The sequence below is a fragment of the Brachionichthys hirsutus genome, chromosome 4 (assembly GCF_040956055.1).
Source record: "Brachionichthys hirsutus isolate HB-005 chromosome 4, CSIRO-AGI_Bhir_v1, whole genome shotgun sequence".
NCBI lineage: Eukaryota > Metazoa > Chordata > Actinopteri > Lophiiformes > Brachionichthyidae > Brachionichthys > Brachionichthys hirsutus.
The window spans coordinates 15,531,089-15,546,845 of record NC_090900.1 but is presented as its reverse complement, the minus strand read 5'-3'; the positions used below and the strand labels follow the sequence as shown (position 1 = coordinate 15,546,845).

At 48.3% G+C, this 15,757-nt stretch overlaps 3 protein-coding genes across 3 annotated transcripts; 2 read left to right on the top strand and 1 right to left on the bottom strand.

The window, feature by feature from the left end:
- Positions 1-127: 127 nt before the first annotated feature.
- On the bottom strand, positions 128-1,447 carry LOC137893097 (dickkopf-related protein 4). The gene is made up of 4 exons (XM_068738534.1): positions 1,340-1,447; positions 824-940; positions 511-619; positions 128-438 (listed from the first exon to the last, which is right to left on the bottom strand). The coding sequence occupies exons 1-4, from the start codon at positions 1,445-1,447 to the stop codon at positions 128-130; spliced, it is 645 nt and encodes a 214-aa protein (XP_068594635.1).
- Positions 1,448-4,367: 2,920 nt separating this feature from the next.
- Positions 4,368-10,192, top strand: LOC137893094 (chromaffin granule amine transporter). Its single transcript, XM_068738530.1, has 16 exons — positions 4,368-4,464; positions 5,319-5,650; positions 5,724-5,848; positions 6,150-6,208; positions 6,291-6,374; positions 6,504-6,596; positions 6,865-6,954; positions 7,050-7,093; positions 7,201-7,261; positions 7,763-7,858; positions 8,198-8,276; positions 8,369-8,420; positions 8,520-8,583; positions 8,676-8,795; positions 9,131-9,264; positions 9,771-10,192. The coding sequence occupies exons 1-16, from the start codon at positions 4,368-4,370 to the stop codon at positions 9,885-9,887; spliced, it is 1,647 nt and encodes a 548-aa protein (XP_068594631.1). The 3' UTR covers positions 9,888-10,192.
- Positions 10,193-12,273: 2,081 nt separating this feature from the next.
- tti2 (TELO2 interacting protein 2) lies at positions 12,274-15,645 on the top strand. Its single transcript, XM_068738529.1, is given in 11 exon segments — positions 12,274-12,391; positions 13,103-13,592; positions 13,725-13,915; positions 14,064-14,121; positions 14,249-14,377; positions 14,619-14,711; positions 14,778-14,971; positions 15,050-15,193; positions 15,284-15,443; positions 15,530-15,601; positions 15,604-15,645. Coding segments are annotated over 10 exon segments (1,572 nt in total). The 5' UTR covers positions 12,274-12,391; position 13,103.
- The last annotated feature ends 112 nt before the right edge of the window (positions 15,646-15,757 follow it).

Below are 15,757 nucleotides of genomic sequence, written 5' to 3'. Positions count from 1 at the left end.
GACCTCCAACATGGCCGCCAGCGCTGAACCCCCCACCACGATCGCGCTCTGAAAACACTTTTCTACCAACAGAACAAAAGGTTTAAATTAAATGTGTACAAATACTACAGAGTTTGTGACGCGTCCTTTAGCAGCCTCTCTCTGCTGCCGTCCTCTTCTTCCCAGAATGCCTCGTTTTCCTCTTGCCCTGTCTCTGGCGCCGCCGGCACACGCCTTGGCCCTTGCTCTTCCCTGAGGCCGGCCGGCCGACGGCGGTGCACGCCAGCCCCGCGGCGCACTCGCAGCGGCCCAGCTTCCTCCTCATCTTGGTGGAGCCCTGCAGCAGGCAGGCCTCGCCCTCCACCGGGATCCTCTGGCACCGTTTACCGGTCAGGTACCGGACGCAGCAGAGGCCGGCCGCGCAGTCGCCTGACCGGACGCAGCTCGCCATCTCTGGAGCTGGAGGACAGGTGGACGTTATCGCCGGTCTTTTCCCAATGCGGCGACCTCCGACCTTTGTGTCTGACTCACCTTTGGTCCTGTTGAAGCCGTCCACGCCGCTCTGCGGCTCCGCCTCTGGTTCTCGCCGTCGGTCCTGGGAGGACGGTCTCCTCTGAGCTCTGTTGGTGCAGCTTCCCTTCTGAGTGACAGACGGACAGGCAGGTGAGAATCTATCACCTGCGTCACCGTCACCATCTCCATGACAACCGATACTGTTTGAACAGTTTCTTCAAATGTGACTCTTGCCGCTGATGGACTTTCTCCTCGCCGCCTTGGAGCGTTAGCTCGAGTAGCACTTTATATTCCTCAGGCTCACGCTCGCTGTGCGCTCTCTGAGACTAACCTGAGGCGCCTCACAGTCGGGCGTGGAACACGAAGGCGTGGGGTCGCGACGGGCGTTGAAATCCTTCCCCACGCGGGGTCGCGTTGGACGCTCCGCCTGCTCGCCGTTAGAGCGATCCTGATGGACAAATGAGACGCAGAGAAGAGGCTAGCATTAGACGAATAGGTAGCAACAGGCTAACATCTCCCTGCAGGTGAACAGGTGGGATCTGAACCCACAACCTCCTGACTGGGAGATGATATTAATGTCTGTTTTTATTAAACACTTGAGTTCAACTGAAGTAAATGTATCGATTGTGTTGTTTGAAATGTTTACTAATCAACTAAATCTGTGTCTTTAGAAGAATATTCCCGGATCTCCGCCCTGAGCCGGATCTGCTCCCCACAGAACCGGATCCATTCCCTGAGGTTGACACACAGACTGACCGGCAGACGGACCTCAGAGGCATCGGTGAAGAGAATCTCCAGAAAGTAAAAGTACAAGTAAAAGTACAAAAACAAGTCGAGCTCCTCTTACCGTCTGCTCGGAGCTGAGCTCCGACTCCTTCGAGGATCTGATGGTGTTGGAGTCCAGAGCCAGACCACAAACCAAGGACACGCACAGGAAGCTCCGCCACATCCACATCCTCCGATCAACGATCAATCACGTCCTTCTTTCACTCGGAGGAAATCCTGCTGCAGAGCCACAACTTTAATTCTGGCTCAAAATGATTTCTCTCGTTATTGAAATCTTTCCAAAATCTTTTTTTTTTTTTAAGTGGAAAAAGAAGAATCAATTTGTTTTCTAGAAGGTTTCAGTGTTTCAGCCCCGAAAAGGTGAATAACTTCTCCAGGTATTTCTCTTGAGCGCTCCTCTGCGCTCTGTTTGTGCTGCCTTCAGGTGCGCTTGGTTTTTATAGCTCTCCCTCCCCTCTGATCCGTCCTCTTTCAGCTGCCTTTGCCTTCAGAAGTCTTCATGTGGCGTTTGATGCTCGACCGCATCAGTCGACATGCGAGAGCGCCGCCTCTGCTTCCTTCCTGGAAGCCTGGCAGCCTCAGGTGAGAGGGGACGTTTGATACGTGACACCGCAGAGAGATTAAAACACACCTGGAGACAGGCGCAGGGGCAGCGGCGTGTGTGTGTCTGTGGCTTCGCTTCATGTGGTCTGAAATGTGGCGATAAAGACTCATTAGAGTTGAAGCCGTCTCTGTGAAGCGGGCGGATGTTTACGGCTGATTAAAGGCGATTACGAGACAGAAGGGAACCCGTTTGATGACGACACCGGCAGGTGAACGCTGATCTCAGCTCTCTGGACACGGCACAATCGATTTTAGGTAAAGAGAGGTGACATGTGAGGAGCCTGAACCCCCCCCCCCCAGGGCCCAAACGACCACCTTTCACTGAAATCCATATCCTGCTTACAAACAAACAAACAAACAAACTGAGCGATCACATGGCCCCTTCCACCTTGCTGGGATCTGGTCCCTCGGGGTCGAGTTTGAAAGTGGAGCATGAACCCAACAGAAACCCAACCCGAAACTGTTCCTACTCTCCAGATAAATGGCCGCTACCTTTGGGCCATTTATCTGGAGAGTAGGAACAGTTTCGGTGTTCAAACAAATCGGTTTTCAAACAGTATTATTGAAAGACTTATGTTCGATAACCGAGGTTCCACTATATATGTGTGTGTATATATATATATTATATATATATAGAGAGAGAGAGAGAGAGCGAGTTTGCAAACGTTGGTTTTACTACTTCATCACTTTTAGTGGAAGCTGCTTCATCCATTGCTGCTCACACGTATGAGCTGACAGGAAACATGTCACAAAGAGAAAACAGCACTGCAAACAGACCTGGGTGTGTGCGTGTGTGTGTGTGCGTGTGTGTGTGTGTGTGTGTGTGTGTGTGTGTGTGTGTGCGTGTGTGTGTGTGCGTGTGTGTGTGTGTGTGTGTGTGTGTGTGTGTGTGTGTGTGTGTGCGTGTGTGTGTGTGTGTGTGTGTTCAGTAATCGTGAGCATCTGCTATCCTTTTATTGAAGTCCTGGAACAACCTCCAGGCTGGAGACCTTATCACACACACACACACACACACACACACACACAGGTCAGAGGATGTGTTGTTTGCTGGTGTGTAGATGAGTGTGTGTCCATATTGTCTGGTTTTATCAGAAGAGCAGCGAGGAAACGTTCACCTCCTCCTCTCCTCCTTCCTCTCCTCCTTCCTCTGTCCATCCCTCCCTCCTCGGGTCGGATAGAGGCTGCGGTCGGTCCATCAGCAGCTCAGAGAAGAAGACGAGCGTCCAGTCGTCCAGGTAGGACCCGCCTGTCTCGTCTGCACGCCAGATGTCTGTCCATCGGACCTTTTATTTCACATTGTCATCTTAAAACAATCCAGTCCTTCAAATTTCATCGACCACATTCATGAGCTTTTGTTTTGAAAATTATATATCTTTTTTATTTAAAGTTTAAGTTCAGCCGTGATAATTCTTTCCCATTAGATTTTATTTTATGGGTATATATAATAATAATAATAATATGCTGAGCTCAGTTTGTATCTCATATACGGTATATATATTGTTGAAACCTTTATTTGTTCGGTCTCAGGTTTTCATACACTTTCGTGGATGACGAGTGTATTTGTTCGGTTATTGATGATCACATGTTGCTGTGTCATGTTTCCACTCTTGACTGGATCGAGCAGCGTGTTTGATGATGATGAATATATTTATTAGATAGAATGTTACAGTACAAGTACAGTCAAACATCCTGTCTAAGAGGAGCAATTCAAAAAAGTCCTTGCGGTCGTGTTTCCGTTGAAAGTCCTTAGTACATAGATTTTTACAGGTTTGTTTCTCTGCAGGATCAAACTAAAATCACATTTCAGATCAATTTTTGAGAGAGAGAGAGAGAGAGAGAGAGAGAGAGAGAGAGAGAGAGAGAGAGAGACTAATAGGTGTGTGTGTGAGCGGTAACCCTGTTAGTGATGGATGAGAGAGCCTCTAAACTAATCTTAGAGGGAGAGGTATAAACGGAATATTTTGATGCTATGTTAATTTTATACTGGCTTTATGTCTTATGAATTATGCTTATCTTATTATAAAGACTTGAAACAGGGGGGGAGTGGCCAACGTGGCTCCCGCCTCAGTCCAGAAACTCCCCAGTTCCTCTCAACAGACTCCAGATTGGACCTCGGCTCTCGAAAGCACTGTCGGCTCCGTCTAATATCTGGAGCGTCTGATAGCAGGTTGTTTTAATAAAGATCCGTTGTCTTCACTGTTTCTTTATTAAAACACGGAAAACTAACATGTCGCACAGAGAGGAGGTGTTTATTGTAGAAATGTCTGAATCTGTTTTCATGTTCGTTTCTCCATGAAACATTTTGAAACCTTCAAGATCTTAAAATGTTTTACAGTGTACCTTTAATTAGTAATGAATACATGATTTGATATCGGATAATTAAATGCTTAAATTGCATGAAATTATAGTATTGTAATAGTAATATTAATTATCTTTTTGTGTGCATGTGTGTGTGTGTGCGTGTGTGTGTGTCTGTGTGTGTAGACATGGCGTGGTTCCATCAGAGTCGAGGTTCTCCAAGGCTCGTCCTGGTTGTGGTGTGTGTCGCTCTGCTGCTCGACAACATGCTGCTGACTGTGGTCGGTAAGAACACGCACGCACGCACACACGCACACACGCACACACGCACACACGCACGCACGCACGCACACACACACACACACACACTGAATATTTACTGTGATGTCAGATGTGTGGTTCACCACAGTTGTTGCTTCATTGTTTGTTATGGTGTGGAGTCGTGTGATGTGTTCAGGAACCAGATTGTGTAATAACGGTTCCTCGAGGAAGTTGCAGCTGCTGCAAACGCAAAATCCACAGATCAAAGTTGTCGTCAGCAGTTAGGCTCAGAGCTGGATGCAAAGGCTGCAGAGGACGCGCGCGCGACCCCCCCCCTGACCCTGAACTTTAAATCACGCAGTCACAGTTCACAGTTGTCGCCTTCGCTCGCTTCTCCTCCGACCGGTTTAAAGTGTACAAGGTCACTGTTGCTAAAAATAAGTTTTACCTGCAGATCGTTCTGTAGATTTTCGTATCTGCTTCTCAAATGTGTCTGACTCTAGGCCTTATCAGTAAATGTGCAAAAACCATGTCTAAATGTAGGCTGAGATTTGTGGCTGTGCAGCCGACTCTGCAAAAGCAGATTTGGAAGCCAATTGTACAAAATCATGTCTGTCATGTAAAGTCACGGAGGAAATAATAAGAGGAATGAACTGATTAATAGCATTAAAACAAAACTCCAGAAGAGGTCACGCATAACAGACAGACATTTTACACTCCCGTTTCTTAATGCTGAAAGTATGTCGAAGCCGTCAAGAAAAGTGGCCTCAGTATTATCGCTGTAATATATGCCACAGCCACCGGTGGCAGCACTGAGCACTTTGCTGCAGTACGTTTATGGTTTGAGAAAAGTCTTTAAATCGGTCTTCCTCCATCAGTGCCGATCATCCCAACGTTCCTCTACGCCATGAACCATCCGAGTCCAGAGCCCCCGACGGCCCGGCCGTCCCCGCCCCCTCGGCTCGGCCTCGGCGCACCACGCCCACCCACAGTGTCCACGCAGTCCCCCTCTGAAAGCTCCAACCTCCAGGCCGGTGCACCGGCCCAGGACGCACCGTCCCCCGTCCCCACCTACCCTCCTCTGCTGTCCCTGTTCGACAACACGACCTTCAGTCTGCAGGAGAGCCAGACCGAATCGAGCCCCAACGGCAAGCTGAGCGGGCAGACCAGCCTGATCCCAGACCTGCTGGCGAACGCGACTACTGACACGGTAGGTGGAGGAGGACGCCGACACGACAAGACGAGCGCTTGCAGGTGATTTATTCCTCTTTCTCCTCCGGCAGAACTCCTCCTGTCTCCAGGACAGTTTGTTTCTGGGAGAGGAAAATGTCCTCGTTGGCTTGTTGTTTGCTTCTAAAGCTCTTGTCCAGCTGCTCATCAACCCTTTCGTCGGCCCGCTCACCAACAGGTATCCCAGTGACCGATTTCAGGGCGCCGACACCGTCCTGCGTCTTTGTCTGATGTTGTTTTGTCAAACACAAATACCACGGTAAACATTTTGGGAAAGAAGTTGTTCTAATTTGTATAATTTATGTACAATGTGAATTCGTGGGGACTAAGAATAGAGCCTTGTGGGACACCAAGGGGAACAGGCTTGAAGCTGTTTCACTGTGTTGTGTGCCGCTTTTGGTGCCCTGAAGACTAAAAGACATTATTCATAATCACCTGAAACCGTTACTGTCCACTGACGATCGTTCCCCCGTCTGCAGGATCGGGTATCACATCCCCATGTTTGCTGGCTTCATCATCATGTTTGTGTCAACCATCAGTAAGTCTCACACGCACAGTAATAATGTGTTTTCATGACTACATGTCTAATGTGTGTGTGTGTGTGTGTGTGTGTGTGTCAGTGTTTGCGTTCTCAGGGACCTACGCTCTGCTGTTCTTCGCTCGTTCTCTGCAGGGAATCGGTTCTTCCTTCTCCTCGGTCGCAGGTCGGCGCTTCATTCAGGAAACATTCCTGTTTTCGGTCGTCTGAGGTTGTTCAACACCACAGAAGAAGACTTGTGAGCAATGGTTGTGTGTGTGTGTGTGTGTGTGTGTGTGTGTGTGTGTGTGTGCAGGTCTGGGTATGTTGGCCAGTGTGTACACTGATGATGAGGAGAGAGGCGTCGCCATGGGAATCGCTCTGGGAGGACTGGCTATGGGAGTCCTGAGTGAGACACACAAACACACACTTCTATGACAAAGCATGAAGTACATTTACTCCAGTACAGGTACTTGTACTTTGTTCCACACTTCTTTCATGTCTTGTTGCTTCACTTTACCTTAACTGATAAACAGAATCACAAGTTTAAACTGGTCCCCGGTGACTCGGGGAGGCGTCCAACCAACTGCCTCGTAAGCTGAAGAGTAGCGCGTAGCGGGTTTTGTTTCTACGTTTTATCTCATTTAAATGTTCTTTGTTTGAATCCGATGTCCCAGTCGGAGCGCCGTTCGGCAGTGTGATGTACGAGTTTGTGGGGAAGAGCGCTCCATTCCTGATCCTGGCGCTCCTGGCTCTGTTTGATGGAGGTGAAATCAAAACCGTTCCCCGATGTTCCTGCCGACGGGCTTGAACCTGTGACCACCTGTCTTCAGGCTGTTGTGTGTTTGTTTGTGTGTTGCAGCTTTGCAGCTTTGCATCCTGCAGCCTTCAAAGATCTCTCCTGGGGTGAGTCCATTTCAGGACCACGACTGGTCTGGTGTGACCCAGTCTGGTTGGAGCCAGTTTGTTCTAGACCAGCATGACCGGCTTCAGGTTGTGTGTTCGTGTTTCAGAGTGTGGAGGGGACGCCATTACTGACGCTGCTAAAAGATCCGTACATCCTCATCAGCGCAGGTAAGAAGAGTCGGACTCACCTGTCCAAAAAGAACATGAGAATCTATCTATCTATCTATCTATCTATCTATCTATCTATCTATAATCTCTCTCTCTCTCTCTCTATCTATCTATCTATCTATCTACCCATCTATCTATAATCTATCTATCTACCCATTTATAATCTCTCTCTCTATCTATCTATCTATCTATCTATCTATCTACCCATTTATAATCTCTCTATCTATCTATCTACCCATCTATAATCTCTCTCTCTCTCGATCTATCTATCTATCTATCTATCTATCTATCTATCTATCTATCTATCTACCCATTTATAATCTCTCTATCTATCTATCTACCCATCTATAATCTCTCTCTCTCGATCTATCTATCTATCTATCTATCTATCTATCTACTCATTTATAATCTCTATCTATCTATCTATCTACCCATCTATAATCTCTATCTATCTATCTACCCATCTATAATCTATCTATCTATCTATCTATCTACCTACAGGTTCTCTCTGTTTTGCAAACATGGGTGTTGCCATCCTGGAACCCACGCTCCCTATCTGGATGTTGCAGACCATGTGTTCGCCCCGATGGCAGCTTGGTATGTTCTGCTTCCCTCATTGATTATCTGGCTGTTTAAAGAATGTAAGTCATTATTGTGGACTCGTACAAATACGGGTACACAGAAAAAACAACTTACTTGTGTTTAGAGCAGAGTACCGGTACTCCTCTCAGCTTGTGATTAAGACCCAGAGACGGTCTCAGATAGAGACTCCTTAGCAAGTCCCCCCGACCAGAAAGGAGACGTCCAACAACACATGACCAAAGAGCAGCGAGCCGACATCAAGCATTCTCTCCTTCCTCCTTCTGGTACTGGGTCCCTCCCTCCTTCCTGCTGTCCCTCCTCTTCCTCTCTAACAGGTGTTTTTGTTGGTTACAGGTGTGGCCTTCCTTCCTGCCAGTGTCTCCTACCTGATAGGAACAAACCTGTTTGGTATTCTGGCCAATAAGATGGGACGGTGAGTTTATGTGTGTGTGTGTAGCGGTGCACAGTTCATAGGAGCTGATTGATCGATTGGTTGATTGATTGGTTGGTATTTCTGTGTTTTAGGTGGCTTTGCTCCATGCTAGGGATGTTTATTGTCGGCGTCAGCCTGCTGTGTGTAAGTGCATCATCCCTCCATCCAAATATCGTCCCTCCATTACTGTGGTGATCGGTGTTACAGGAAGTGATGTCAGATGTGTGTGTGTGTGTGTGTCAGGTTCCCTTCGCCACCAGCATCTACGGTCTGATTGGCCCAAACGGAGGTCTTGGTTTTGCTATAGGTGACTATCGGCCTGTGGACTGAACGCCGCGGCGGTTTGTGCCGCTCTGAGCCGCTCTGAGCCGCGGTGACACGCCTGTGGTTTCCCTTCAGGTATGGTCGACTCCTCCATGATGGCCATCATGGGTTACCTGGTCGACATCCGCCACGCCTCCGTCTACGGAAGCGTCTATGCCATCGCTGACGTAGCGCTGTGTCTGGGGTTCGCTATCGGTAACGCGCACACACACACACACACACACACACACGTATGAAGCAGAAAGGTTATCCAGAATGAGACACGTTTAAAAATGAACCATTAGGAAGTCTGTGTTTTGTGATAATAATAATAATATGTGGGTGGCGCAGTGGGTGGTGCTGTTTCAAGAAGGTTTTTGTTTGTCTTTTGTGTGACGCCACGAAGAGCTGGCGACGCGTCCGGGGTGTGCCCCACCGCCCTCTTGCCCACAGCGACCCGCAAGGCGGATAACCGGCTGCAGACGGTCGTCTTTTTTACAAGAAGACGAATGGATGGGTAATAACGCGTTAAAACCTGTCTGTTGTTCCAGGACCGTCCACAGGGGGCGCTCTGGTCCAGGCGGTGGGTTTCCCGTGTCTCATGGTGTTTATTGGTGTGATCAACATCCTGTACGCTCCGCTCTGCATCCTGCTACGCAACCCTGCAGTCAGAGAAGAGAAGATGGTAAATGAGACACCCGAGCTCACCAGTTTAAACTCCCCGGTGACCAGTCAGACGAAATAAACATAAAAATATGGGTTCAAACCAATCAGGGTTCGGACCACATGATGGGGTGAAACGGGGCCCCTCCTCGGACCTGCGAGGGTTAACATCGCTGCTTCCTGAACAAATCCCAAAAACACTCGGCAGAACATAATCTGTCATGTTCACTGGTTATTAAAATCACACACGCAGCGTGGCGGCAGGCCGGGGCAGATCCACAGGAACCGTGTGATGTCGAAGCCAAAGTGTGTGTGTGTGTGAGTGTGTGTGTGTGTGTGAGTGTGCGTGAGGTCATTACACCGTGATTAGACTGATCACAGATCAGAAGCTGCCTGCTTCAAAGTTGCTGAGGAAACGTTTCTACTTAATAAACGCTCAATTACACACCGATTACACAGACCTACAGGTCGGTTTATTGATTCACCGCGTGTGTGTGTGTGCGTGCGTGTGTGTGTGTGTGTGTGCAGGCGATCATCGACCAGGAGTGTGTGATGCACAGGAAGAGCTACAACACACAGAAGGAGAGTCGTGAGTTTCCTCTGAGCGACTACAGTGAAGAAGAGGAGGAGGAGGAGGAGGAGTGACGCCGCCGCCCACCTGAAGATGAAGATGCCCCCGTGGGCCGTGACGTCGCCCCCAAACACGCTTTAGCTTCATCACACGACTTCCTGTTTTCACACGGTCAGAACAAATTCAATTAAATTCCTCCTTAAAGGGTCACATTGATAAAGGCGATTGATTATCTATCTGTAAAATAGTACAGTTTATTTCCGTTTATAAAGTTAGAGTTATGCCTCTGTGAAAAATGTTAAACGACAGCCTTTGGGGCGACGGTTAGTCCAGCTTAAAGGGACGGTTTGTTATAAAGTCAACTTTACCTTTAATTTTAAAGAACACTTCACTCACGTGAAGCTTCGTTTGACTGTTGTGTTGAGATGTTGTCATCTGTATCTGACCTGTGTCGCCATTAAAACCTGCTGTAACCCGGGCAACGCCTGTTTACCTGTGTGTTTGTTGTAACCAGGACTCTCACGTTAAACGAAGGAGTGAGAGACTGACAGATGGAAATCAGCATACGTGCGTGTGCGTGCGTGTTTGCGCGCGTGTTCACATGCTTCTTATCTACTCTTTAATTTCCTGCCATGTCTCGTTTCTTCATCAGAGAAAATGACGACAGGAGAAGCCGAAGCTCTGCCAGATGGAAAAGTAAACAGGAAGTGGCTGAATAGCTCACTTTTCTTTATTAAAGCATCGTTTCACTGTAACCACAAACACGGTTGTCATTATCATTAGCATTAGCTCAGATAGAACATTCAGAACACAAAACAAATGAGTCATGACAACATTCTTCGGGGCAGGAGGAGGCTCAACGTGACAACATGCGTCGTAATGAGTTCTGTTGAAAGTAAAAATATATCTTAGCATCAGGCTTTGTAGCTCCAGGCTATCAAAAAGGCCGAGCTAACCTTAGCCCTTAGCTCAACTAAAACACGAAACATACATATGGTCTGAGCTATATGATCATGAATGCTAGCAAGTTAGCCTGAATGTTCAAAGTACCAAGACATAAGCTAACCTAAGTGTCATTGCTAAACACATAAAAGCTGTGTGCTAACCTAACCTACGAATCAAGACTTCCATACAGAACTCCAAAAATGCACGTTAGCCTGCAGCTACCATCTGTATTGATGCTAATAACAGAAACCAGAGAAATTAGGATAATAAATAAAAGAAAACTAAAGTTAATCGACTTAAATCTTGTCGGAAAATTATTGAGATGTCTGTGTGTGCGTGTGTGCGTGTGTGTGTGCGTGTGCGTGTGTGTGTGCTTAACATAACTGGGTGTTAATTATATCCTCTGACAGCGGCTTTAGCCCACACACACCAACTGCTTCAAAACATTTCCTCTTTCTTTGAAATATGAATAAACACTTCTCATTGTGCACGTGTGTGTGCGCGCGCGCCACTGCAGGTGTTTAACCCTTCAGGTCGCTGCTCTGATGTGGTCATATCCGTGTAAACAGGTTGGAAACGGATCGCTCTTTCACTCTGATGGAGTTTTATGGAACATTTTAAAATGTGAATATCAACGTTTAATCTGCCGCTAATCTCACCGCAGCCACCGCGACAGTCTGTCTGATGTTTGTCGGTCACATTTGCCCTTTTGATTGAGCTCTCTGATCTGTTCAACATGTGCGAGCAGGCCGCCCCGTAGCCCTGAGGCCATCGTGTTTTTTTATTTTCCATAGTTTTGATGAAGCAGTTGTGTTCTTCACAATTATTCTACGTTGTTGCATTTTAAATCCTGGTTTAAATAAATAGTGTGAGCTGCTTCTTTTGTCTCTAGAAGACTTGAAGAACCACAGAATTTGCTTTGAGCCAACAAACGATGAAGGCTTGAACCACATCACACATCTTAGCTCTGGATTGTATTTCCAAACTTATTATTGAAGGTTTTTTTTTTTTTTGCGCTCACCACTCTTTTGTGTTCATAATTATATTTTCCCTTTCAGACTATCTTGTTGCTGAAAAACAAGCTCCGTTTGATATTTCTGTTTTGTCGCAGCTCACCTGCTTCTGCTCCAATAATAAGTGTGATTATCGTTAAACACCTGAATAAAGAACACTGCTGGGGTTCCATGAAGGGCAGGTAAAGCTGAAGCAGATCCATTCATGGATTCAAAGATTAGTTAAAACACACAACTCTGATTCACTTTGACTTTTCATAAGTTGAAACAATAAGCTAATTACCGGAAGTCTGCGCTCTCGGAGTGGTTTTCCAGTTTTAAGTAAAACAGTAACCGAGTACTTATTCTACTAACTCTCTGTATGTGTCTGTATATTTAATACAACTATTTAGTTACGTGTTTCTTAAAATCGTTGTTCTTCCTGGAACAGTATAGTTCGAACCTTTGTTTCCAACCGGAGGCATTTTTCCCGAACACGCGCCCGTCTCTCTAAATCGTCCGTAGCTTTCGCCGTGCGTGAAATAAACTCTTGCAGTCAAGAAAACCTCTTTTTTTCGCGTCGATGGAAGAATAAGAACACGAGTAGCTGATGATGATGCGAACGAAGCGGCTGTTTTGAGGTCGGTGAAGAAAAACACGAAGCCTCCAGTCTCCTGTTAGGCACAGATGGAAGCTAACTGTTGTTAGCCTAGCGGCTAGGCTAACAACAGTTAGCTTCCGTCTGTAGGCCCAAGCCTAGCCTAGCTGCAGTCCTGGCGCTGGTTCTACGGCTTTGCTGCTGTACAAAGATCTTCGTTCGAGGAAATGTTTTAATATGAATTCTAATATGAATTAGATTCTGCTTCCGGGTTTTGGATGCTATTGATTATTTGTTTGGTCTATAAAGTAAACCAAGCTTGTGTTTTCCAGGATCAAATGTTTGATTATCTCTGACAGTCCTAGAAGAGCAGTATTTGAGAAACGTAGATATACTTAAAAAATACATTTGGTAAAATGATGATGATATCTGAAAGGATACATTTATTTATATATATGTGATCAGAAACTAATCAAGAATCTTCAGTTTATTGATCACTGATTAAGTTTGGTTTGAATCAACTTTGGGTTGTTTTCTTATTTCTGATGTAAACAGGACCATTCACTGTTATTATACTGTAAAGTAATGAAGTATAATTTTCATTCTGACCATCTGATCAGATAACAGTGATTACTGATATTTTATTGTCTCCTTTGAACAGAAAAACTCAGACTGATGTTTGAATAACCAGAATCAATCACCGATCATTAACATTGTCTTTTTTTCTGACTCCTCCCCCGCCCCTCCACTTTAGCATGGAGCTTTCATCTTTTCTTCAAGATCTTCATCTCTCCTCTTCATCATCCTCAGAGAAGCCCCTCCCCTCGTCTAGTCTTCCTCCAATCACAGAGGTTCTGCCTCGCCTGCAGAAGAAGCTGATTGGTGCTTCCTCTGACGCCGAAGCTATTTCTCTGATTGGTTACGTGGAGTGCTTCTTACAAACAGCAGATCCGGATTGGCTGTTCTCCCCTGTCTCCACCAATCAGGGTGATGGCTGGGCGGAGCTTAAGGCAGAGTACGTCTCTGTCGTTGATGCTCTGATTGGCTGTGCCGCTCTGCCGCTCTGCGAGGATGACTGCGGCTCTCTACCCACCGTAGCCTATCAGAGCATCCCGAGCCGAGCGATATCAGTATGCTCCGCCCTCACAGTTCTGCTGGGCATGTTGGGTAATGGAGGCGGTCAAACTCATCTGCTGTTGACTGTAGCTCCACCCATCTGTGTATTCGCCGTCACACACTTCCAGGTGGGTCAAGAGGAAGAATCAAACGCTGATGTTGAGTCTCAGTCTCAGACAAATAATTTATTTTTTAAAGACAGACAAACATGAACATTCGGTAAATAAAAACATAACTTGTGTTTTGCCGTCTGTGTTCAGGATCAGGCGTGGACCAACTCCGCCTCCAAGGCAGCGGCTCAGAGGCTGCAGGAGGCACTGCTGAGGGCGGGGGGCTGGAGAGGCTCCGCCCACCTCCTGATAGGGGATGGGAGTCGGGAGTCGGGGCAGGAAGGAGACAACGGAGGAGTTCTTAGAGGAGTCTTTGATGTCCTTCTGCCTCAGATGACCAAGTGAGAATCAGTGAATGTCATATTGGGGGGGGGGGGTCCTCAAAAAGGAGATGATGAAATGAAGCGTATGCGTGTGTGTGTGTGTGTGCGTGCGTGCGTGTGTGTGCGTGTGCGTGTGCGTGTGCGTGTGCGTGCGTGCGCGTGGCAGGGCCTCGTGGCACCGGTGTGAAGCGGTGAAGTCGGTGTTTGCTTGGACTCTCCTGCAGGTCAGTTTGGTCCTGTGATGATGTCATCATTTAAAATGCTACAGACCATCTCCATGGTAACGGTCCTACACAAGCGTGAGCCACACTCGGGCGTCAGCTTACTGAGTGCAGGTGTGTTCTTTTACAGGTTACTCGCCCCTCCCTTTACCCCCACCTGCCCCGCGTCCTCCCCCCCTCCCTCCTCCTCAATGATCACTACCGACCGGAGAACTGCATCCTGGGAGTTCGATGCCTTCACCACATCGTGCTCAACACGGTGAGCCACGCACAGAATGAAGACCTGATGACGACGATGATGATGATGATGATGATGATGATGACGATGATGATGATGATGATGATGATGATGATGACGATGATGACGACGATGATGATGACGACGATGATGATGACGATGATGATGATGATGATGATGATGATGACGACGATGATGATGACGACGATGATGACGACAATGATGACGATGATGATGATGACGATGATGATGATGCGTGCAGGCTGCCGCTGACCTTCGTCAGTTCAACCGATCCGAGGTTCTCTACCAGGCCTTGTTCAGACACCTGTACACCACGGAGGCGGCTGTCATACAGGTACGACTGACCCCAGGTCAGACGTGGGCGGGGCCGGGATCTGAATTGATCTCTTCCTCTGCGCAGCCGGTTCTGTCCTGTCTGTTGGACCTGCTGCTGGTCTTTGAGAAGCCCGCCTCCTCGCTTGCCCCGTCCTCCTCCCGCAGGAAGCCCGGTCGCCACGACGACGTGCTGCGTCTGGTGCTGACGCACATGGAGGCGGAGCACAAGGTGGCGCTGCGGCGCGCCTATGCCTCTGCTCTGCCTCCGTACATAGACAGGTAGGAGCGCTTGACGCGCGGCCCGTTGCGACCTGCGGCGGGTGACTGAAGTCGTGTTTGTGGCGCACGCGGCGTCAGGATGGGCGTGGCCGTGTGCAGACACCTGCGGCGGCTGGAGCGGGTGGCGCTGGGCTACCTGGAGATCAGAGACCCCCCCGAAGAGACGAGTCGCCTGAAGATCCTGGAGGCGTTGCAGAAAGCCATCAGCGCGGCCTGGCCACGGTCAGAGAGACGCCGGGCGCCGCCGTCCGCGCGCCGTCCTCGCGCCGTCCTCGCGCCGTCCTTTGCTCACCGTCGTGTCGTCTCCCTCAGGATGGCGCGGCGCGTCGACGTGTTGCTGCGTTGCCTCCTGAAGTTGCTGCTCGACGTGTCTTCGGACTCCGGCCTCGGCGACCCGGTCAAGCGGGAGCTGATGGATCAGACTGTCGTCTGCCTGAAGCTGCTGGACGGCTGTTGCCGTGGTTACCTCCAGGTGTGTTTGTATGACTCCACAAACACCGGGCGGAGACATCCTGACACCGAGACTAAATCAAGCGCATCAACTTCTCTGTCTTTCAGCCTCTCCTCCGGCAGGTCGACGGCAGCTGTTGTAGCCCTGAGGTGCTCCGTTGCCTAGCGACAGCAGAGGCGGGGACAGACGGGCGACGTGCAACGTCTCCACGTCAAGACCGTAAGAGGCCCGGAGCCTGTGAGACGGAACTGAGGGCGAAGTCGGCGCTGACATGAGTTTAAATACACAGACTTTATTTCCCACGTTTACGGAGGAGATCTGTAAAACTGTTTTTT